The sequence below is a fragment of the Rattus norvegicus genome, chromosome 16 (genome assembly GCF_021556685.1).
Source record: "Rattus norvegicus strain SHRSP/BbbUtx chromosome 16, alternate assembly SHRSP_T2T, whole genome shotgun sequence".
NCBI lineage: Eukaryota > Metazoa > Chordata > Mammalia > Rodentia > Muridae > Rattus > Rattus norvegicus.
Genome location: NC_141549.1, coordinates 55089303 through 55114479, shown reverse-complemented (window position 1 = coordinate 55114479; position 25177 = coordinate 55089303). Strand labels below are relative to the sequence as shown.

At 42.4% G+C, this 25177-nt stretch overlaps 2 protein-coding genes across 5 annotated transcripts; both read right to left on the bottom strand.

Annotated features, from left to right (window-relative positions):
• Nucleotides 1-25177, bottom strand: part of Erich1 (glutamate-rich 1) — a gene marked incomplete at its 5' end in the record, with an annotated part of 52793804 nt that overhangs the window by 28549884 nt on the left and 24218743 nt on the right.
• On the bottom strand, nt 455-21035 carry F11 (coagulation factor XI). 5 transcript variants are annotated; one of them, NM_001411666.1, is made up of 15 exons: nt 20862-20907; nt 19895-19950; nt 12862-13024; nt 10773-10879; nt 9643-9802; nt 7756-7865; nt 7276-7435; nt 6780-6889; nt 6513-6675; nt 6319-6425; nt 4640-4799; nt 3548-3723; nt 2542-2637; nt 1904-2043; nt 455-892 (listed from the first exon to the last, which is right to left on the bottom strand). In NM_001411666.1, exons 2-15 carry the CDS (start codon nt 19947-19949, stop codon nt 731-733), a joined length of 1869 nt encoding a protein of 622 aa, NP_001398595.1. In that variant the 5' UTR covers nt 19950; nt 20862-20907; the 3' UTR covers nt 455-730. The 5 variants fall into 5 exon arrangements, with proteins under 5 accessions (NP_001398595.1, XP_087444031.1, XP_087444034.1 ...); XM_087587905.1 differs by having other exon boundaries at nt 460-892; nt 10773-10884; nt 20862-21035; XM_087587908.1 differs by having other exon boundaries at nt 460-892; nt 7756-7897; nt 9523-9802; nt 20862-20940.

The following is a 25177-nucleotide window of genomic DNA, read 5'->3' as shown; positions in this document are numbered from 1 at the left end:
ATTCCTGTAAATGGACATTTTGAGCTCCTGTCTGCATTTCTTCTGGGTTTTCGATCTTGCACTTCACAGGTCTTTATATGGTTTCTGCAACCTTTCTCTTGGTGCCAGCTAGGACTGCCTCCAGCCAGTGGTGCTATCTGGGAAGGAGTGGGAGTTTAGGGAGTGGGGTGTCATTGGAAGAAATAAGTGATTGACAGTATGTCCTTGGAGGACCATTCTTGTCCCCAATACCTTCCTGTTTCCATTTGCTTCCTGGTTACCATAAGCTGAGCGAACTCCTTCTCCACCAGCCAATAGTGCCATAGTGTTCTGCCTCACCTCAGGCTAAAACAAGAGCCAGCCAAACAGGCCATCGGCTGAACCCTCAGGAAAGGTGGGCAAAAGAAGTTTTCCCTTTCATGAACTGCTTAAGGTATCTGTCACAAAGACTAAAAGACAAACAGCACCATTACTCGATACTTTCCTAGTTTATCTGCTGTGTTTTTATTTTAAAAATCTCCTCGTTGTGTTGGTTTCCTTGAGAGTAGCTGGATACAGAAAGCAACCTGTGATTCTCACAGATCGGGAATTCTGAAAATAATAGTTTTCTTTCTGTGCGTTCTTACATACATCAAGCCCCTCCAGTTCCTGACAGTGAAGATACAGCTTCCCCGTGTCTTCATGAGACACATCATGCTCTCTTCTGTGGAATAGTCTTCCAGGGCCACGAAATGACACCTGTTGAACTCTTTCATTCCGACTGAGTTTTCTCCAAAATCCAGTCCACATACTTGGCCACGTTGGTGTAGACACCCGGCCTCTCTTTCTGGCCGCAGCCTTCACCCCAGCTTGTGATGCCCACCAAGTGCCAGACCCCATTGTGTTTGCAGGACAGGGGCCCTCCAGAATCTCCCTGTCAAAGGGGGAGAGAAAAAGACACATGCCTGGATCACTTTAGGCACTTCCTGAATTAAATAGGTATTGTTCACAGCAATTTTACCTGATATTCTGGCCCCCTGGCAAGCACCTACACATCCACGCACTCTCCCTGATCCAGCTTTCCTATTGTAGAGTTTAGTTTACCTGAAAAAATAATCCCACCAAGTGTCCTGCTTGTGATGGCTAATCTGAGTTGTCAACCTCAGACACCCAGGAAGAGAGAACTTCAGCTGAGGAACAGCCACCATCAGCCTGGTGTGGGCATGATGTTTCTCAGCCTCTAACTGCTAAATACATTTTTTACTAAAGAAAAGTAGCGGAACAAGAGACTAAACACAAGCCAGTAGGTAGCACCCCTCCATGGCCTCTGCTGCAGTTCCTGCCTCAGGGTCCCTCCCTTGACTTTCCCCTATGGTGGACTGTGTAACCTGTAAGCTCAATAAACCTTTTCCTTCTCTGAGTTGTTTAGTCAGTGCACTGGCTGGTTCTGTGTGTCAACTTGACACAAGCTGGAGTTATCCCAGAGAAAGGAGCCTCCCTTGAGGAAATGCCTCCATGAGATTCAGCTGTAAATCATTTTCTCAATCAGTGATCAAGGGGAGAGGACACAGCCCATTGTGGGCAGTGTTGTCCCTGTGCTGGTAGTCTTGGGTTCTATAAGAAATCAAGCTGAACAAGCCAGTAAGTAACATCCCTCCATGGCCTCTACATCAGCTCCTGCTTCCTGACCTGCTTGAGTTCCAGTCCTGACTTCCTTTGGTGATGAACAGCAATGTGAAGTGTAAGCTGAATAAACCCTTTCCTCCCCAACTTGCTTCTTGGTCATGATGTTGGTACAGGAATAGAAACCATGACAAAGACAGTCAGTGTTTTACCACAGCAACGGAAAGCACCCCAGGACACTGCTCGACGGTAGAGCGGTTTGTAAAAGTGCATTAAGCACTCACTCCAACCTGACATAACCGATTGCTTGAGCCAGTCTTACCTTACACGTATCCTTCCCTCCTTCCTTATATCCTGCACAGATCACCTTGTTGGTTATTTTATGTTTTCTGTATCTTGTTTGACATTCTTCATTCGACACCAATGGTACCTTGGCTTTCTGGAGAGTACTTTGTACTTCATCTGAAAAAGGTCATATTAATGTTTTAGTGGAATGATTATTATTCCACTCAATTGTATATGTACAATTATATTTAAAAGCCCAACTTTTACATTAAAATCTAGGAGGAAAAATTACTAAGCTCAATTCATAGGTCATTTTTTTCTAAGTATGGAGTATAAAGAAAGACATCATTTCTACTATTGTGTATATAATTTTATTAATGTTATTGAGTTTAAAATTAATTGTGACATTAAAGTAGAATTTCTTTTCAGACAAAAATGATTAGAAACCAGGCTAGAACTTTTGCATAGAGTGTTAGGTCCCATACTAAAAGTCTCCAGTTAAAACAGTTTTTAGAGGGGTTTAATCATATTTAATGTTTCTGATCAGATGTATTGATCTTTGTTAACAATCTTCTTGTTTTTGAGTAGTGTCACTTTACTCACATTTTGGACATATGACTAGATAGAAAACAGAGGCAATGTTTAAGCTCTGCAATGTTTAAGCATGGTTGTTACCTCTTGATTTTGTGTATCCCCATCCAGTCACCCAGCATTCTGTGTGAACTACGTTTCTGTCTCCTTTGGAAGGCAGGCATATTGGCCGCTGAAAATCTAATTTTGAAAATCACAGTTTAGTCACTAGAAGCTGCTATGGTTTGGATCTGAGGAGTCTCCCCAAAAACCCATGTTCAAAGACTCTATCGCAGTTTTTGACACTGCTTAGAGATGACAGGAAGTGGGGCCTAAGGAAGGAAGTTAAGTCATTGAGGGTGGGCCTTTGAAGTGGCTGTTAGGAGCCCAGCCCCTTCCTTTCTTCTTCCCAGCATCCGAGAGGTGAACAGTTTGCTACTCTGCACATTTCTTGCCAAGGGCTCCAAAGCAGTGGAGTCCCCCAACCGCAGGCTGAAGCCTCTGACATCACGAGAGCCCATATTACCTTTCTTTCTTGCAAGGTGGTTCCAGCAGGCATTTTGTCACAGTGACCAATGCAGAAAGAAAGACAATCATTTTCCCCAGGAAGGATTGCTATTTTACCTGATCATTAATCATGCTTTCTTTCTTTATGATGTTCATGTTACCTTTTTCTCATGTATTTCACGTCTTATGTTCAATGGTGTATATCAAACAACCCCAGCAGAAGGGACAAGAGAAAGATAGGACGTGCCTCTTTACACAAACTTTCGTTTTAACAAGGTTTAATATTCTGTAGCATTTGCTTAACCATGCTGTCCAGCCCTTTGTTACTAAAGCAGCATGTCAATCATTATTATTACTCCTGTATTTTATAAAATGATGTCATTCTATGTACCTGAAGAAGCCTGAAGGCAAGCCTCTATCTGCTCTCTTAACGTGTGATCTAGTATTCTAAGGCAAAACTGTCTGTCTCAACAGAGGCCATCTTTCTAGACTTTCCTTGTCTGGCTGTTGATTGGGTCCCATAGGTGAGACTGTGAGTCTCCTAACATGAATGTTTTATCTAGGTCACCTTTATAGTTCCCTTTCCACCTAAAACTCTATGTACCTGTGTAATTCATGGCCGGTTCCAGTTTTAAGAGGGCAATGTCAAACCCACTTTCTGCCGATGTATATTGATCATGAATTATCATTTCTTGAACCCTGAAGAAAGTGGTATCTTCATTTATTTCTGATTGATTTACAATACCACCGTAGACACGCAGAGTTTTAGGTGTCTCTGTCCTAAGGAACAAACAGTGAAAAATAAATCTAAGCGATTTCCAAATATTTGTGTTTCATAGTTTTTTGTTTGTTTGTTTGTTTTATAATCTGCAGTTTCTGCCTTTAGGTGGGAAAAAAAGTGATTTTATTCTTAAAAGATTTTCTCACACATTTCCCCTGCAAGGAAAGCACTGGATTAGTACTTTATACTAATATCGAATACATTAAATAAATAGTCTTTTGATTGTCCAGAACATCCCCGCTCAGGAAAAGTTGGGTATTAGTCTCAACCTTGTCTTGGACAGAATAAAAGAATCACTGGGACTTTCTGTATTTCCTCATACATGATTATAAAGGGGACAATTGACCTCAGTGTAGCATTGAAATACAACTATGTGTACTCATGCATGGAAAAAAAAAAACAAAACAAAACCAATTATCACGTAAACCTGTGTCTGGAAACAACAGACACACAGAAAAGTTTCACTCAACCAAATTTCCTTGAGATACACACTTCCCCCAGCCTAGTTACTTACCTTTGGCCAATACTGAAAAGCAATGTGAGTGTGGGATTCATGTGCTGAACTCTATTTAGGGGAAAGAGAAAATGGGGGAAGGATTCAAAGAGCTGGAAATTTTGAGCTTCTTTTGGCCCTGTGCACTGGCGCCAGGAACCAGCAGGAAGTCATTGGGAATGATTTGCATTTGAATGAAAAGGCAGAATGGCGTCCAAGCAACAACACTCCTGCACCTGTTCTACTGCGGCCAAAGATGAGTACTGGGTCCTTCTACACTGTCATCTCGGCCCACACAGAGAGAGTTAATTTAGTGAACAGGATTGTTTCTATTTTCAAAGTGTTTATTTACTATGATGATAGTCCCAGGTTTCACCTGTACTTGGTGATGACGACCCCAGGCGAATATCGTTAATACTAACCCAGAGAAACAATGAGCCGCTGTCAATATCCACCGGTTTCCAATGATGGAGCCTCCACACAGGTGTCCCTGGGTGGTGTGCAGGGTCACCTGCCATGGCCACTCGCCGTGAACAGACGCAGCTCCTCCGAACACCCTGGGCCTGATTTTGGTTGTGCATACTACAACAGAGAGAGTGCACAGTAGGTTAGCAGTTAGGGCTTCACTGTCCCGGCCATTCTGTAATGGGAGAAATCCCTCGGAAGACTATCAACCTATAAGCAAGAAGGTAATGTTTAGAAAGTTAAAGGGAGAGCAGTAACTAGGACACATTCTCAGTAACCCCAGTGTAAGCCTCTTGATGTCTGTCCCACTAGCTTATACAGAATGCTGAGAACTTACAGAGCTCAACATTGCAATTGGGATGAAGAAACACTTCTAGTGGCGTTACAAGGTGTCTTTAGAAAGTCAAGTTACATCAGAGACCAACAACAGTAAATATGACAAACACCTCTGTTAGATGCTCCCTCTTACCTAAGGGTATTGTGTAGCCTGATGCTGCACAGTGTAACCTACTTCTCTAATTTAGGCATCAGAAGGCATACAGTTTTATTACCCTCCATATTTTCTCCTCTATCAATCCACAACCAACCCGTTCTGTCACCTGTACAGGCCAAAGACTATAAATTCAAAGAGACAAACACAATGGAGGCAGAAGAGGTAAGAAATGTAATCTTCGATTTATCAAGGTGCCTCTTCTAGATCCCAGTTTTTAGAGCACACTCACATCACTGAACAGTCTTTTCTCATTGCCCTCTTAGAAGTAGAATTAAGACAATACTTGTTTTGAATGTCCCTTCTTGTCGGGTAAATTTATCATTAGCAAAACACAGAATATATGAGCTACAAATTAATTAACTTTCTTGAGAGGCACAGGTCACCCAGAGAGTCCATCAAACCTCTGAATTCTAAGAAGGCGTGTTTTCTGGATGGACATCACAATTGTTGGGACCAAATATTTGAATCAGGTCCTCAGAAGTTAAGGGTGGAGTCACCTTAACTCCCAATAGCCCAACAATGTGACACAAAAGGTTTTGTACTTTTAAAACTTTCACAAGAAGTAATTAGTGTCACACTTTGTTCATTAAATCTCAGCTACATCATCACAATTCACAGGATAACTTAACACTGGACATTATGATATAGATGTAGATGTAGATGTAGATGTAGATGTAGATGTAGATATAGATATAGATATAGATATAGATATAGATCATGTTTCACTAAAAGATCCAGTGGGAAGAAAATGAAAAATTTAATGGACTGATTGGTAGTTTAATCTCTGAGAATTAAAACAAAAAACTATTGATCTTGAAAACAAAAATCGTCCCTCTGGGTCTGTCTCATCTGGAAATGCCTCTTGAAATGACTAATATATGCACACACACACACATATATATATACATATTATGGAAAAACCTCTTAATTTGATAACTTACAAACCACTTCTCTCCCATGTCTATTTTGTTGTCATTTTGCTCTTTAATCCAACCTGGCATTAAACTTCTGATTCTCCTGTCTCAGCCTCCTGTATATAGGCTTGTGCTGCTGTCTCCACCCCTCTATGGTTGTGGTAGACTAGCCTTGTGTGGACATGACGCTGACCATTTCCCTTCAGCTGTATTATTTTCAAGTACTCGCCATTATCCATTTTGCACAGCCTCAGCGTGTATCCAGAGATGCCTCCCCTCCCATGAAGTATTCTAGTTGGAGATCCGTTTGAAGAAAGCTTTAAGTAACATCTGCCCCTGCGGTTGAAAACAAAACTGTGTAAGCAAAACGCATTCCGCAAGGAGGTGCTCCAGGAGCATCCACCTAACGCTTGCTTGCCTTACTTCCTCTCACTGCAAGATCCTCGAGAGGGATAATAGGTAAAGAACTGGCAGCGGACGTTGTCAGAGCACATTTTCTGGCAGGATTCTTTGCCTTTCACATCGACGATGTCCAGTTCTTCTCCCAAGAAATCAGTGTCGTTGTAAAAGTTCGGATGACAGAATACTAGACAACAAAGCACATGCCAGGTTTGAAATGTGTAGCCTTTGCAGTCGCCTGGTTCCTCAGGACTGCTGAGCTCAAGGAGAAGGAGAGCCTTCGAGGTTTACCTGGGATGCTGTGCCTGCAGTGCTGGAGACTGAACCCGGAAAGGGCGTTGCTCTTTGTGATGCGTGTGCTTGGAAATCCGCTTTCAGATGTTTTAAGGAGGCAAAGATGTCTAGAGGACCAAAGGGGGTGTGTGAATAAATCACGTAAATATGCCAAAGAGAAAGACCACTGTTACAATAAGTATGGAAAGTAAAGGTAACTTGGAGAAGAATTTAATAGCAACCACAACCCTAACACCGCTTCTCCAGTCACCAAGTCACGTCCCGCGAATTGTGTTGTCACTAAGAACTTTCCAGAACAAGTTCGAACCTTGCTCTATTGTCAGTGGTCCCAAGGTCTTTCCTCCCTGTTGATGCTGTCCGTTTCAACAATTCAGACCCACCTCAGAGTCCAGAAGCCTCCTGCTATTTGCATAGCTCCCATCTTGATTGTGCAGCACGCTTGGATTGGCTGGTTTTAAAGGAGAGCAAATGACCCTTAATGGTAACTCCTTACCTCTGGGATTCTTTTGGCCACGCTTGGGTAAAGAATGTAAAAAACAGGCACGTGGGGTGATGCGTGCAAATGCGACGACAGACAAAAGCATCTGGGGCCAACACGCTGTCAATGTTAAGGTCTGCAAGCACGGTGTTCGGGAAAATGTCCCTGATACAAGCTGTACGATGAGAGAAACTGCGTTAGGAAGGCAGGGGCACTAGACAGTGTTTGTAAATTATATTACAAATGGAGAATTTCATCCGAAGACCTTTATTTATTTATTTATTGTTGTTATTGTCGTTTATAAAAAAAACAAATTAGAAATTTAAGAAGTCCTTTCCAGAACGTAATGAACTGTATCACACGAAGACAGTGAAAGGTTACTGGATTTACTTCATGAGTGAGCATCAACGGTTTTTAAAGTTAAACGCCTTATCCTCAGCTTCATAGGGGCTTAACGGTGCCAGCATCTCACTGAGTTAAAAAAACGGTAGTTACCCAGGTTCGAAAGCCCACAGGACTTCAGTGAAAATCCAGATACCACACTGTCGAGCTTTGTTATTGAAGTTGGCGTCCCCATTTGGGTGTACTTCAAAAGACACATTTTACTGAATAAAAACAGAAATGGAAAAATATTATTCTTTCCAAGGATATAAAAGCAGGAGAGGATAAGAAGTTACCGTCCACGGGGGGAAATGACTGTGATAACAGGGGTATTGCCCTGAAGAGTGTTCACCTGCAGCTCAAGAATCCTGGCGGCTCTTCTCACCACAGGGTGGCCTGTGGACTGGGGAACAATGTTATCTCACCAGTGAATGGACAACACAGGAGACCTGACGTGGTGTGAGGTGACTGTGTGAATGGGTTCACTTTAGCCCTCCAAATACGCTTTTGCATAAACCCTAGGAACATTTTCCTGGCTTGCAGCTCACATTCTGTGAAGTCTAGGATGTAAAATTTGTCCTCTGAGGGGAGATAAAGAGGGACATAGAAGGCTACTTCCCAATTTTTTTATTACTCATTTTAATATTCATCTTTAATGCTCTGCTTCCCACTCGTTTTTTTTCCCCAAAATTACAGAAAGTAGTGAATGAGGAGTCAATGTTAAGATTCAACTATCATATAACCGTGGTTTACTGTGCAAACCTAGATAATGTCAAAGATTCCTAAGTCTAAAAATGAAATTGGGAGACGGAGAGATGGCTCCTCTGGCCTAGACAGTTATTTGCACAGGTGTGCATCTAAACACACAGGCACACACAAACATAGACACACATACATACACACACATGTAAAAATAAAATATTTTTAAAGAACAAGTCATATACTTTTCTAATAAAACATTTAAATCTGAAAATGCACACACAAACATAAAAATGAAATATTTTTAAAAGAACAAGTCATATACTTTTCTAATAAAATATTTAAATCCAAAAATGCACACACAAACATAAAAAATAAAATATTTTTAAAAGAACAAGTCATATATTTTTCTAATAAAAATTTAAATCTGAAAAGGCAGATCTAATCATTCATTCCCCTTAGTCATATATCTTTATATAATAGGTTTCTTCCTGGAAGAGTGTTCAAAATCCCACACCGAACAGGATAAAACTTTGCACATGGGTTTCAGTTACTTCTTCTTGGGTAAGGAACAGGATTGTACTTCTAGGTAGATAGAGAAACAAACTTTAAGTTTTGATTCCCTGGGTCAGGACATTTGTTAGACTGGGAAGAACATTGCCAATCAAACCAGTTGCAGGGCTCTCAGAACTACAAAAGGAAAACTATAATGCTTTTTGAAGTTAGTTAGGATATAGGGGAAGCTTATGTTTGCTCTATAGCGGTGTCATTGAAACACAGCATCTGTGGGGCTGCATATATGTATTATATATGGTATGTGGGGTGTACGGGGTATGTGGATATGCAAGTGTGAATAGAAGTCCAAGGAAGGACCTTAGAGTTCCTGCCCTATTACCTCCCTGCCTTTTCCCCTCCAGACAAGATCTCTTATTAAGCCTGGCACTAACCAGTGAGTCCCAACGATCCTCCCTATGTCCCTTCACCCTCCCATGCTCTGGGGTTAAAGGCATGCACAACCACATCTGGGTGCTGGGATGCAAACTTGGGGTCCTCCTGCTTGCACAACCAGTGTGTTTACACACCGGGGCCATCTTCCAGCTCTGAAATCTGAATATGACTTAAATGTGTGTTAATTAGACATGCAATGACCTCTTCAAGACAAAACAGTGATTGCTATTATGCAAATATCTTGGGGTTAAAAAACAAAGTTTAGGCTTCAAGTTGATGAAAATACCTAATGAACCAGTGGTTTTCTTTCCCCAGGCAAGCTTGTATCCAGGGGCTCGGATCCGGCTCACTCACCGATGGTCCACACTGGGAAAATGCCCCGTTGCGTATGTGAAAAACTGGCAGTGGGCATCGTTGGTGCATCTCTCCTGACATTCTCGAGCATTCTTCACGGCAGAACTGTTATAGTTCATGCCCTTCATGTCCAGGTTCACGTACACGTTTTTGCTGCAAGCTGGAAATAAAGGTGGAGAATCCAGGCGTCAGCAGAAGCCAGGGGCAACTACAGTACGCTGCCTTGGCGGAAGCCCTCCTGAGGTATATGTTTCGTTTCTCGCCCACTCTCCCGTGTAAGTTCTTTGTTTTCTTTCACTCGGCATAATTCCCACTTCCACTAGGAGGTAGGACGAGGATGCCGATGTGCTTCTTAAACTGGAACAGCTTTAAGCTTGTACATGCGAGACAGGAGAGGTGGCTCAGCGATTAAAACCACTGGCTACTCTTCCAGAGGACCTGGGTCTAATTCCCAGCACCCACATGGCGGCTCACAACTGTGTGTAACTCCAGCTCCAGGGAGTCTGACACACCCACACAGACACATAGAGGCAAAACACCAATGCATATCAAATAAATAAATAATTTTTTTAAAAAAATAGACGCTTGCGATTTTGTATTTCGACTTTCTGACCTAGTACCTAAACCGCGCTGTATGAAAAGTGCTGATGAAAAGTGCCCATTTCACTATCTCTTTTTTTTTTTTTTTGGTTCTTTTTTTCGGAGCTGGGGACCGAACCCAGGGCCTTGCGCTTCCTAGGTAAGCGCTCTACCACTGAGCTAAATCCCCAGCCCCCCATTTCACTATTAAAACGTGTGCCACTTCAGTCTGCATTTTCTCCTTTTGATTTGAATTAGCATTTATAATAAGGGTTTTTGTGTGCAGTTCTAGGCTGAGAAGGAAAAATAATAAAAACTGAGGTGATAACAAGCTTCTCTGAAGTTAGGAAATGTTGTTGAGGGACAGTGTGCTCATGGGAAGAGGAAAGGGGACAACCATGTCCTCTACTCTACATAGGAAGATGGTACCTTATTGGGAAGTTTAGTCCTAGGTGGTAGTATCTTATTTTATAGCCACAAAACTATACCTGGAATGATTACATGTGTATATTATAATGGCTAGAATTTATTGTATTTGATGAGAATCTTACCACTTAATTGCTGAGGGCATTGCTTGAAGGAATATCCAGAAACCGCTCCTGTCATGTGTACCATCGGCAATGTTTCTGTGAGACTGTCCTTCAGGATGCAGGCAAACCTGTTCTTTTAAAAAAAATAAATTAAATTAAAATAGCATTATTCAGCGGTAATTAATGCTTTCAAAGTGTGGACCCTAAGGTCAAAGAGTAGGAAACAAATGACTGGGTTTCCTGGCAAAACAAATGTTTGCTTAGCAAGATTCGACTTTGCTTTTGATTACAACATCCCTACATCTAAAAGAACACATATGACCCTCCTTTCCAATAGGACATGAAGAGGAATGGATGAACTCTGTCCTATTGCTAAAATGTTGTTTAAAACCTACCATTTTTGTGCTGTCCTCTCTCTCTCTCTCTCTTTCTCTCTCTCTCTCTCTCTCTCTCTCTCTCTCTCTCTCTCTCTCTCTCTCTCTCTCTCTTCTGTGTGTGTGTGTGTGTGTGTGTGTGTGTGAGAGAGAGAGAGAGAGAGAGAGAGAGAGAGAGAGAGAGATGAGAAAGGCGAAAGGCAGAAGATAGCACTGAATCACCTGGAGCTGGATTTACAAATGATCGCAAGTCTCTGGAAGCTGGGGTAGCAAACCGTGGATCCTTTAGAAGATCAGCCAGTGAACTTAACCACTGAGCCACCCCTCTAGCCCGCATATGGTTACACTGTGAAATAATGTTAGAAATACAGAACGTTCTTCTATTTGCCTCTAGCTCAACAAAGCCTAAAGTTTTATCCCTGTCTTGCCAACCTCTGCTCTAGATTCCAGAAGAATAATTAATGCTTATGGCAGTATGTAACTATCTGAGAAACCAGCAATAACAAACAAAGATATTGGCAACTTAATTTCACATAAGAGGTTATATATTAACATTTCAAGTTTAGCATAGAGACAGATGCAATATCTAATGTTTTTTAAATGTGAGTAGAGAGGGAAAATATAGCCATAGGGAACCTGCAAAATTTGACTAGAATTTAATTAACAGCTGAAATGAACATTTCAAGTATGTCTAACTTTGTTAAGCTTCTTACAGTTTCCTTACTGTGAAATTCGTGTTGAAGTATTTAGAGGTACAGGGCTATGGTATTTTAAAATCACTTTCAGTATTTACCTGTGATTACATACAGGTAGGTAAAGCAAACATGGCAGTGTTGGGGTGACGTTCCTTCCATTGTATTAAGGTATGTCTCTGTATTTTCAATTGTTGATTACCATACTGTAAAGAGCTAAGTTCCGGCAAGATTTTGGCACCATCATTTCTATGGCTTATCACCAGCTTCCGATTTGTAAGTGCTTGTCCTTCCATACCTGCCCAAACAGCCCATATTGCCAACAGGCAACCAAAGAGATGTTCCAGCGTTGTCTTACTGCTGATTGGTTATAGTAAAGATCTGACAGCCAATAGCCGGGACAGGAAGTACAAGGGCGGAACTTCTGGGGAGAAAGGGGGGGAGAGAGAGAGAGAGAGAGAGAGAGAGAGAGAGAGAGAGGAAGGAGGAGGAGGAGGAGGAGGAGGAGGAGAGGGAGGGGGACAAGGAGGAGGAGGAGGAGGAGGAGGAGGAGGAGAGGGAGGGGGACGAGGAGGAGGAGGAGGAGTAAGGGAAGGAGGGAGGGAGGGAGGAAGGGAGGGAGAGAGAGCCGAAGGACTAAAGCTTAGGTGGGAGATTCAGAGCAGACAGGGAAAGGAAGGGAAGGGAGATAAAGAGTTAGCCACGTGGCAGACAAGATAAGTTTAGAGAGCTGAGACTCTGCCCCAATGAAGGGCCTAGCATTTTATATAAAGTTCTGCATGCCTTATTGAACCACTGGTAGGAGCCGAGAAAGCCACATAATATGACAGGATATTGGAGGGAGTAGAAAACTGTTGTAATAACTTTTAACGTAGCACCATCCTTTCTGTAATATTTAATAGTTCGGTGGAAGGAAACTTGCTTTCCAGCCGCTAACATCCCATTTTGTAAAATGACAGGAGAGTGTTTGTGAGTAGGTAATCCGCATTGGTGAGTAACTGGCCTCGGAAACCAGTTCCTCCTCAGAGAGACATAAACCATTACCATTTGGTGGGATCGTCAGAAGATGACTCAGCCATGAACGTGAAGAGCAAGCAACGTGGGTGGTGTGTGCAGACCAGCTGGCAGTACGTGGCACTCGGTGTGAAAACAGTACTTAGGTCACCTCCTTGAAAGCTGATGTCTTTGAAGACCTTAGTGATACATTCTGCAAAGAAGAAAGGTGGGCGCGCATGACTGTGGATTTTGGTGGGCACTTATCTTGTTACGTGGTCTGTTAAGAAGCCAATGCAAAATGTGCCTGAACTTGGACCTCAGATCAATCAACGCTCTTTGGATTTGCTTCTTCAGTGAACACCCTCAGACAGAAATATAAATCACAAACATAGTGGTCTCAGTGGCATCACATTCATGAATGATTGTCTTGGGAAGGCTGTGGGAGTAATTCAGTGATTTCTCAGCTGTCAACCAGCAACACATGCTCCTCAAGGAACCCCTCTGGGTCAGCAATGGCTTGCTGTGTTTTCCTTCATTCGTTGTTTTGACACAGCAACAAACTAAAAGTCAAGACTGATGGCCCCTTACATGATGTCATGTTAACATTAAAAATGGACTCTTTACCAACATTTACCAGGGGAAAGTCATTGAGTTCTATTTAGCTGAAACCTTAGATCAGTTTTATTTTTTAAAAGCCAAAATGCATAAAGATTCAAAAATCCTCTGTTGCTAGAAGAGATACCTAATAATTTAATATAGTATGTGACCTTTTAAGGGACTGTTGCCTAATGACTGAAAAGAAGGTTACAGTTCTTCATGCAGCCGTACAGGCCCATGGAGAGGTATTGCTAACCCATTTCTCTTTATAACATTGAAAACAAATATCAGACTCATGTGGAAGTGCTTCGAGAAGAATAAAATCTAACTCAAATAAGGACTGCTGTAACGACCATCAATAATGTCTTGAGAAGATCATCGGCGCATAGCAGCCAAAACTGTCCCGTGAGGCTTGTAGGACTGAGGTGACCAACGAACTCAAAACAAAAATCCCATGTGGCTTTTCATTGACCTCTAACTGAAATGGGGTACGTACATACCTGTATTATTAATGTAATCAATTAACAGGATTAACATTTGTCGTGTCTTTGATGACGACGACACATCACATCACTATGATTGATCCAGCATTTGTCGGTTATTTCTACTCAGTTTTAGGCACGCCACTAAATCTTGTCGCGTAAGGTGTTAACTCAGAGCCACGGCTAATTCTGTATTGAATATTTTCCAATTTAGGTGGTCATATTTCAATATAATGAATTTCCCCAGTAGCCCTATGTATTTTTATCGGTGCATTTAGGAGCATCATTCCAAGGACAGGCTCCATAGTGTCTGTCAGGTTGCTGAAGGGATTTGTGGGGAGGAAGCGCGACCTCATCACAGATCCTTCTCCACAATTCAAGTTTTCTCCACCACTGGCAAGTAACCCAGGAGCTCTGAGGAGATTAAACCTCTTTTTCCGAGTCCTGTGTTGTCTCCCACCAAACACAGCAGCCACTTCCAGATAATTGGCGGTCTATTCCCACCTCACAGTTTGTCTGTGAATTCTAAGAAACTCAACGTTTTACCACAAAGCCATTGCGACACTTTAAAATGTTCTTATCGGGGGTTGGGGATTTAGCTCAGTGGTAGAGCGCTTGCCTAGCAAGCGCAAGGCCCTGGGTTCGGTCCCCAGCTCCAAAAAAAAAAAAAAAAGAACCAAAAAAAAAAAAACTAAAATGTTCTTATCAAGCAGAACACCGGGATTTGATAAGTTGAGCTGATTTTTAAAGGATTAATAAATGTCCAGTCCTGCTTAGGATTGGGCCACTACTTGAATCATTTAACCTGTAATATTGATTTTCATAATCTCAGCTCAGTTCCTAGTACTGGTGAAGGTTGGCTACTGCTCTAGGGCCTCAAATGTGCCCTCTGCCTTCTGAATCTGGGCCTCCAGTCCCGGTGGAGTTTGCAGACTCCTTGCTGATCCGCCTGAAATCGTCGGTGTGTTCATTACTCTGAAGTTTTCTATGCACATAACCGTATTTACGGGAAGAATCAGCTAATTTCCTTCTTTCTCCTGAGCCCTGGGTCCTTTACCTCCCCTACTGTGGCCTGTAGGGTCTCTAAGGTTTGAGGAAAGTGACAGTAGATCGTCTCTCACAACATTTACATTCATTGTATATGAATGGCATATATTCATTGCACAGTGGTGTGTACTTTGACTGTATTTATTCTTCTTATCTCCTCGGTTTTCTCTTTCCTTCTAGTCTCCTTCATTCCCCTAGAGTGTGTCAGTTCAACTTTCCTCTCTCTCTCTCTCTCTCTCTCTCTCTCTCTCTCTCTCTCTCTCCCTCTCTCTCTCTCTCTGTCACACACACACACACACACACACACACACACACACACACACACACACACACACACTGGATTTTATGCATCTATATAGGATCTAGAATCCACAAATTTGAGAAAGCGTTATGCTTATCTTTCCCAATCTGACTTATCTCACTGAATAGGATGATGCCCAGTTGCAGCCATCGTCACCCACATGGGACACTTTCATTCCTCATTGTGGCCAAAGAGAACAAGGAGAGCACAAACTGGGTAGGCACAGAGTGGAGGTGGGGGGTTCTGGGAGGAGTTTGGGGAGTCGAGGTGAACACGAGCAAAATACAATGTACGAAGTTCTCAAGGAATTCATGAAAACTTAACAAGCAACCTTCCTAGCTAACACAGAACAGGCCTCCCCCTACTGTGCGTACTTCCAGCATTTGCTTTATGCATTTGTCTACTGATGGACACATGGGCAGACTCCCTAACTTGGTTCTTGTGAGTAAGTTTCCACGCTGGCGAGGCTGTGGGCAAAACAATCAAAATCTATAATGAGATTCCACAGTAAACTAAAAGGCGAGCTGTACCCCTCCTGGGAATACACATGATGGACTCTAAGAGCTTGCACCTCTCTGCTCCTTGTCTCCTGTTCACAGTAACCAAGTTGTGGATCTCCTTGCCTCACCCCAGCACCTCAGGGAGACACCAGCTCAGTCACCATTATGTATGAGTTTTCTTGAAAGCTTTTGATTTGATTTTTTTCTAACTCATTTTGTGGCTGTTTTACAGTACTATTTGGTTATTGGGAAAGTTCTGAGTTTGCTAAGCTATTTTTTTCATGAGTAAAATTTTCTTAAGACAAAAATATTAAGTATTAAAAATCAAATAAAAACTTGCTGCATGTGTTAGATGATATTAATTTTGTTTCTCTATGGCAAAATGTATATGACATCAAATCAGCCACTTCGATCTCTTTCAGGCCTATAGAGCTGTAGAGTGAAGTATGTAGACTGTATACAATTACCACCACAATTCTAGAATTCCTTCAGTTTTTCCAACTGAAAATTTGTATACATTAAATGATCATTAGCCTTAACTCCTGCTCGGTTCTCTTTGGTCTTCTGTTTCTCTGAAATTGGCATCTCTGGGCATCGAACATTAGTGGAATCATTCATGTGCTCGTTTGTAAACAACTCATTTCATTTAGTATAAAACCACGAAGGTTCAGCCACGCCACAGTGTGTGGTAGAATGTCCTTCCTTTCATGCTGAATAATATCCCGTTTTGCATTGCATGTGCACACTGTGATATTATAGTTTAACCTTCTGTCCGCTGATGAATGCTCAGGTTGACGTGGGTGAGTGTCAAATGCCCATGTGTTATGCCTTGCCAGTACCTGCAGGACAGCAGGACGACAAACAGCAAGTATCTGCTGGAGTCTCTTCTTTCAATTCTCTTGGGTCTATGTCACATCCATTGATTCTCTTTTCATATCAAAGTAACTCCTCACTCATAGGTTTAACCAGGCTCTGCCAAACTATGCCAATGTAATTGGCCTTTTAATTTTACTTCTTAAAATTTTTTTAAAAACCTTGTTATTGTATTTATATGTATGTATGCATACATGTATATATGCCACATGTGCGCATGAATGTGTGTGTGTATGTGTGTGAGTGCGCGTGTGTGTGCATGTGGGTGTGTATGTGTGCATGTGTGTGTATGTGCATATGTGTGTGTACATGTGTGTGTGCATGTGTGTGTGAGTGTGTGTGTGTGCGCGTGCGCATGTGTGTGTATTCCTTGAAGCCAGAATCACAGGAAGTTGTGAGCTACCTAACGTGGGTGCTGTGGATTGAACTGAGTCCCATGCAACAGCAGGAAGTGCTCTAACTACTGAGCCATCTCTCCGGCCTCCCATTTATTTTCCTTTAATATACACATTGGATGGTTTGGTGTAGCCAATTTTGAGACAGTTCTTTGAAACAGAACCTTGTTATGAAACCCATCCTGGTCTCAAACTTTCAATCATCTTGTCCCAACCTTCTCTGTTCCGGGATTTTTAAGTATAATACAACCACAATGGATAATATTTCATACTGCATATATTCATTTGCAAAAAAAGCCTTATAATTCTCAGGATGTCCCTGTGAACTTAGCATCACTGACATTTTGAAATGGGATGCAGAGCGTGAGCGGACACACTTCTTCTAATCTATGTTCTGTTTAATTCAATTCTGCTAGTTCCCTCCACCCCTGTCTTCTAACTCCTTTGCATTCACTTCCTTCCCCCTCTTGAGCACTGATTTTTACCATTTCTCTATCCTAATGAATATGCATACATTTTTACAGGTCATCTTAGTCCCAATTTGACTGCATTTCAAAGTTTCACATTCCATATATTAATTATTTAGATTTAATTAAAAATTATTGTGATCTCGTCGTTGAATCATATTTAAGAACACTTAGTTAACCCAACATTTGGAACTTTCCAGTTATCATTTTGCTATTTTTTTAGCATGGTCCTTTTACAACTAAATAACATGCTCTGTTTAATTTTTACCCTTCTAAAATGTATAGAGACCTGTGAGGCTCTGGGACAGCCTTGATTGAAAGTGTAAAGGACAGGTGAAGTCCTGAGTGGGTGTGTATTATTTGAATGGGCACGGTCATGTCAAGGCCAATGCCTCAGACCCCTGTTAATGCCAAAGCCTTATTCTGAGGTGAGACTGGGAGAATAAGAAAACCTTCCTCTGGTCTGAGTATGAATGTTGGGGATATTGACAAAGACCAGTAACCCCAGCTTCCTCCTCACGGACAACCGCAATCTGAGAGTTCTTACCTACTTCCTGCCTCGCCTGGCTAACTCACCCCTTGTGCTGCACACAGTGAAAGCACTGAGGTTCCAGGCTGTATTGGAGCTGCTGCTACTCCTTCAGAGTGAACACTGCTCATCCAATCTGTTTTACTGTGGGCGTCTGTGTATCTGTCCTTTCTTCAATCCCTTGCTGCCCCAGCTAGGTTTCCAGGACCAAGCCACACAGAGGGAGGCAGAGACTTGTTTAGAGTGGTCAGTACTTGTCACTGCCTTCTATGAACACATAAATATCCTGTGTATGTATCAACATGGTTGTGGAATTCAGTGTCTAAGATGTCAAGACAGGTGACCGAGTGATGGTGGCGCACACCTTTAATCCCAGCCCTTGGAGGCAGAGGCGGGCAGATCTCTGAGTTTGGGGTCAGCCTGGTCTACACATCGATTTCCAGAATAGCCAGGGCTATACAGAGAAACTCTGTGTCGAAAAAAACAACAACAACAATGAAAATGTCAAGACAGTACTATACAGGACGGTACAAATAACAGTGGAATTTCAAAACATTAACAATGAAGGAATAACCCGAACATTGATCTAATCACAAAGAAAAATGAAGCTATAAACTGTATAGTTTAATATGCTGTGTAATGTTTATTTTATTTTAGATCTGCTACTGTTCCACATGTGCCACACTGAAAAGAACTAACTATGCTGAAATGTCAATGACAGTCTCGGGCATTCAGTATAACATAATTAAAAAGTGCTAACATTTTTATTTCAAATAAAGAATAAGCCAGAGGTGAAAAATACACTAAGTTGTTGGGATCAGTATCGACGTAGTAACTTCCCATTTCGTTCTACTGGAGAGTAAGCAAACGTATTCGCTGGATGTGAAGTAGAATGGAGGCGTAACTACAATGGCTGAATTAACCAAATGCGTAAGCCGTACGTTAATATTTCCATAACATTTTCAGTCCAGAATTGGTGAGTGTGTGTGTGTGTGTGTGAGAGAGAGAGAGAGAGAGAGAGAGAGAGAGAGAGAGAGACAGAGAGACAGAGACAGAGAGAAAGAGACAGAGAGAGAGAGAGAGAGGGAGGGAGAGAGAGAGAGAGGGAGGGAGGGAGGGAGGGAGGGAGGGAGGGAGGGGGAGAGAGAGAGAGAGAGAGAGAGAGAGAGAGAGAGAGTGTTACTGGATTGAATCCCTTATGGAATTCTAATCAATGAAGTGAGTCAAGTCCTCTCTTTCTAATATTGCCCTTAGGAATCACTGCAATGTGTTGTGTATATAGATATAGATGCAACTCTATAGACAGATGGTATAGCATTCAGATGATATAGGTGTGGACTCTTTGGAATTTTATACTTAAATCTCTTTCTTCCTTTGACCCCTTAAAAGGGAGCCTTAACTGGAAAATAAATGATGCTGCTTCCTTCCCTGGCGTTCACAGCATGGAATTGTTCTACAATATATGGGGACTAGAATGTAATTTCTCTTTGTGGACTTACGCTGTTTCCCACACTACAGGTCAGGGAATGAACCACACTTAAATATTGAAGAGAGTCCCTTAAAATTGTGACAAAACGTGCTGAAGTTTAAGTCTTCACAGTTGACGGCTTCTGACTGGGTGAAGGGCGGGGATGGAAATGGGAGTGTGAACTCAGTTTTCTTTAAGGGGCTGACCACTGGGAGTTTGACCACTGCTCCCAACGAGTATATTCTCAACACAAATTGGACTTGGTGGTGTTTTCTCAAGGGGGGCAGGTTGAGCGGGGAAGGCTTAAGGTTGGGAGGGTGAATGCAGGAGGAATGGGAGACGAATGTGATCGGGATGCATTGAATGAAATTCTCAAATAATAAAAATATTATGTTGGGGGAAATAAATAAAGCAACACTTACCACTAGAAACGGAGGCAAAAAAGATAAAATATAACACCTGCTGTAATGAGGTCATCCTACAAAGAGAAGAATGTCACTGTGTTTAGAACAGAGAGTGTAGATTTAAAACAAGTTTACCAACATCAGAATTTACACAGAATGAGAGGAGCGGCTCCCTAGGCGGTGTTCACAGGCTCTCCTCCCCCTCCCCTGGTAGTGTTAGGATGGCCCCAACACAGTGTGGGTTGCTCAGTCTTGTCAGAGTTCTGCAGAGGTCACAAGGGACACTCCCTTCTCCCTGCCCTTTCTCCATCCCCACCTCACTCCCAATTCTGAAACACCCCCAGTCACTGTCATCTGAAGCCTTTCTAAGCCAGTTTCCATCTCTATTTTCTCTTCCAACTTATGTCATTTCTTTCCATTCTTGGGTTCTCTCTCTCTTCTCTCTGTTTCTGTCTTTGTCTCTCTTTCTCTCTGTGTATCTCTGTGTCTCTGTCTCTGTCTTTCTCTCTCTCTCTCTGTCTCTCTCTCTCTCTCTGTATATGTATATGTATGAGTGTGAGTGATATATATATATCAAAGAGCTCTGACTGATTATAACTCTTTATAACAGTTTCTATTCCTAAAAGAAAAATTACTGCAAATTCATTAATATATTGCCTTGGTCACTGGTAAATGTATGTGCCCTATGAAATATTGAACAGACTGTACACACACACACACACACACACACACACACACACACACACACACACACCTTCATATCCAGTCCCTTGTACTGCTTTTGAATCTCTTTCTCTTGAAAAATAATTCTTACTGCCTATAAGTTATTTATCTTCCCCTCTGCCTCTGCTAAGGATATCTACAATGTGAAATCAGATACATTTTAAAAACCAATCTCTACTGAAAAAACCCAAGCCCTCATTCCAGAAGAGGGGGCATTAATAGATGGAAGTTGTTGAGAGAATTGCTCAGTTTCAAGCCGTACCTGCAGATCTTTCTCTGCCTTTGCTGCGGTCCTCGGAGGAGTGTTTTCTTTCTTTGCTATAGTCTTGTTCTTTTTCTACATGGGCTTGTGTGGGACACTGTTACTTAAATGTTTACTTGTGCTGGTTTCCTCTGTCATGTGACATCCTGTCTTTGCACAGTGTGTCTAGTGTCTGACAATGTCCTTTCGGTCTCTGATACTGAAACCTGTCCCAGAAGAGCGGCTAACTCTTTCAACACTCCAACGTTGTATGTTTTCTTTCACCGTGTGTTCAAATCAGCAGTATACACTGAGAGGGCTGGAGAATCTGAGGTTGTCTGTGCCGTAGGAGTTGAAATACTCACTCTACTCTACAGACCCAAAGAAACTAAGTAAGAAGGAAAGTCCAAGCGAGGATACTTGATTGTCACTTACAAGAAGGAACAAAATAGTCATAGGAGGAAGATGGGGGGGGTACTGGATGGAGAGGGGATGGAGAGGGGAATGAAGGGGTTCAGGATCAAGTGTGGAGAGGGACAGAAGAGATGGCCAGATGTACATGACAACTGGCAGGGGTGGGAAGGTGGGGGTGGCGGCATCTAGAAGACATGCAAGAGACCTGGGATAGGGGAGACACCCAAGAATCAGTGGGGGTGATCTTAGTTGGGATTCACGGCATTGAGGCTATTGAACCTGAAGATGCCACCTCCTATAGCCAGACAGGAACCCCAGTGGAGCAATGGGGACAGCAACCCACCCACAAAACTTTTGACCCAAAATGTATCCTGCATACAAGAAATGCAGAGATGAGGGATGGAGCAGAGACTGGGGGAATGGCCAAACAATAACTGGCCCAACTAGTGACCCACCCCATGGGAAGCACCGATTCCTGACATTATTAATGATACTCATCTATGCTTGCAGACAGGAGTGTAGAAAGCCTTTCCTCTGAGAGGCTCCACCCAGCAGCTGATCCAGACGACTGCAGAGACCCACAGACAAACTGTGGATGGAGCTTGGGGCCTCTGATGGAAGAGTTGTGGGAAGGACTAAGGATCCCAAAGGGAATAGGAATTCTACAGGAAGACCAACAGTCAACTAACCTGGATCTTTGGGGGCTCTCAGAGTCTGAGCCACCAACCAAAGAACATGGGCTGGACCTAGGCCTCTCCAAACATATGTAGCAGATGAACAGCTTGGTCTCATGTTGATACAAGCTGGAGTCATCAGAGAGAGGGGAGCCTCAGTTGAGGAAATGCCTCAGTGAAATTCAGCCGAAAGCATTTTCTCTGTTAGTGATCAGTAAGGGAGGGCACAGTCTATTATGGGTGGTGCCATCCCTGGGCTGGTGGTTCTGGGTTCTATAAGAAGGCTGACTGAGCAAACCATGGGGAGCAAGGTGGTAAGCAGCACCCCTCCATGCCTCTGCATCAGCTCCTGCCTCCTTGACCCTGCCTTGTTTGAGTTTCTGTCCTGTCTTCCTTCAAGAATGAACAGCAATAAGGAGAGTAGGAGCCAAATCCCCAATTTGCTTTGGTCATGATATTTCATCATAGCAATAGAAACCCTAACTAAGACAAACACTCACTTGCTAGATGTGGTGGCACACATCTACTAATTCCAGGACTCAGGAGGCAGACGCACATGAGTCACTGAGTACAAGCCCGGTCAGGTCTCCATAGTGAGCTACAGGACAGCCTGAACTACAAAGATAGAGATACCCTGTGCCCCAGACAAAACAAAAACACCAACTATAAAGATTGCTTCATGGTCTCCTGTTACTCCATCAACACACACACACACACACACACACACACACACACACACACACACACACACATCAAGATGAAAATAAACTGATTAAGGGTCTAATTTATGACCGACAAGAAGACCAAAGGGTACCTACCACCAAGAGTAATGATGTAAGTTTAATCCTGGGGATCTCCATGGTGGAAGGACAGAACTGATTCCTGTCGGTTCTGTGGACACTTTGTGATAGAAACTCATAAATAAACACATGGGATTTTTTAGTTTTGTTTTGTTTGGTATTTAGAAGTGATTTAAGTAACTTCCAGAGAAACATAATTGAAGGTTCTGAAAAGTCTCTCAACTTTCTATGGAAAAGCTAAGTGAAAGCTCACATTTATCAATGCAAATACAACTAAGAAACTATTCTGACATCCATAACAGAAATGGATCTGCTGAGGTCACGTGTACCAAGGAAAACATGTACTTAGTTCAAGGACAGAGTGCCAATGTCAGCTTCTGAAACATCTGACTTTCAGTATTTCAATATTTGGGGACACAGTCTCATTCTCTGTGTATCAGAGTCATGTTGCTAGGAGCTTTCTAAATAGATTTCTGAACCTGTCAGATATCCATGCCTCTGTGGAGAGAAGAACCAGGATGAGAAATGCTAGGCAGCCCTTTAAACACTCCTACAGGAAGAACAAAACACAAGGAGTGAGGAGGAAGAACTTACTGGAGAAATAGGAAAGGAATAGTCAGCAACTTGATAGTAAAATGGAAACATCCCCATAGAGACATGAGAACATTTCTGCTAGGGCAAGAAGTTAAGATGATCAATGGTGTGAAAGTGTGGGGTGTGTGTGTGTGTGTGTGTGTGTGTGTGTGTGTGTGTGTCTGTCTGTCTGTCTGTCTGTCTGTCTTCATGAGCGTGTGTACACGTACATGTGCATGTGTTTTGAGGATTGGTCTGGTGCTGCTATGTATTCAAATGCTAAATTCTGTACCCCAAGACCCATTTGCCTCAACAGAAGTGAATTCTCTCCTACACCAGCTTTTGTTGTGTAAACCTTGTTCCCCAAGTTAATTGGTAACTAAAAGGCTAAAGCCTGTGATTGGGAAGTAGAGAGAGGTAGGCTCATTTTCAGTTAACTGGCTGGGAGTTGCAGGTAGAGAGGAGAGAAAAGAAGGAAGAGGTCATCGTGGGGTAGCATGAATCCTAAGCACATGACAATGAGGGCTGGCTTCATGGAGCAGGAGCGGCCCAAATAAAACATGGCAAGTAGTATCTCCAGCAATTTGATAGGGAAACAGACAAGATAGCATAGAGGGTTGATATCTGCCCAGTGCTCTAAAGTTTATTCTAAATCCAAAGATTCCTGTGTCTTTTATTTGGGAACTAAATTATCTAAAGTAGGGTAGAAATACCTAATAAATAGTTAAAGGCAAAAAGGGGGTATAGTAAACACTCAAAATAATGGTAACTACAACACGTGTGTATGCATGTGTATGTGTATGTGTGTCCATGCTTTCCTGCATGTGTGTCCATGTGTGTGTGCCTGTGTATGACTTTGAAGAGATCTTGACATGAAGGACTACTCTATTTTACTCTGGTAGAAGGCAGTTGCTCAGAAGTTACGCTTTGATCAGTTGGTGTCAGGCACTAGCAACCACGTGACATACAATTAAACAACACATCAACAAAGATAATAAAGGTAAATCTAAAGGGAGACATGTGCCACATGCTCATTCACATGTAGTATTGATGAAAGAGAGAGACAGAGTCAGGGAGAACCTCCTTCCTAGTTACTGACAATCTATAGGGCTGGCAGGCATAAGCAAGAATTACAAGAAGAAAAGTCAACGATGAGAGACAGCCCTCTGAGCTTTGGGTTGAACTCCACACATGTGAACAGTATGCAGTGTGTTCTGCATGTGTGACCCAGGAAGAACCGTGTTCTTTCCCAGAGATAACACTCCCTTTTTTGGATGGACCTGCCAAAGATCTAGGGCCTCCTGCCTCCTCTCTGCCTTGTGACAGTGATGTTATTCAAGCCTCTCACTTTCTCACTAGCCCCATAAGGCCCCAAGTGGAAGACAGGCTACTTTGTGCTGGAACACACAACAAAAAATAAACAGAGCCTTCCAATCTAACTGGACTCCCACTGGCAATGTTATAATGTTACTTTATGCCCCAGGGAAATTAAACATTTCAAAACTGTTTAGATCAAATGAGGCCATTCCTTGAGAAACCAAAGCCCAAGGTCTACCCAGCCAGCACTCTGACACCTTGTGTGAACACCTGTTAGGGTTATCAGTATGAAATCCTGAGATACGTGATTTTCATTGAGAACCACTTCTTTCATTTTAAATATAAAATAACTTCCACACAGAACAGATTAAGATGAAATTGTATACAAAATTAAAAGTTGAAGTGGTGTGCTTTAAAGGGGAGTGATTTCATGGGAATCCAGACAGATTTTACAAAAGCCATTTATTTGCTCCTCAGATAATAACCACCTCCTCCACTTCCCGTGGCAAATTCTGTGGATAACCCACTGGCTTTTCCATATTTAATCCTCTGCACTACT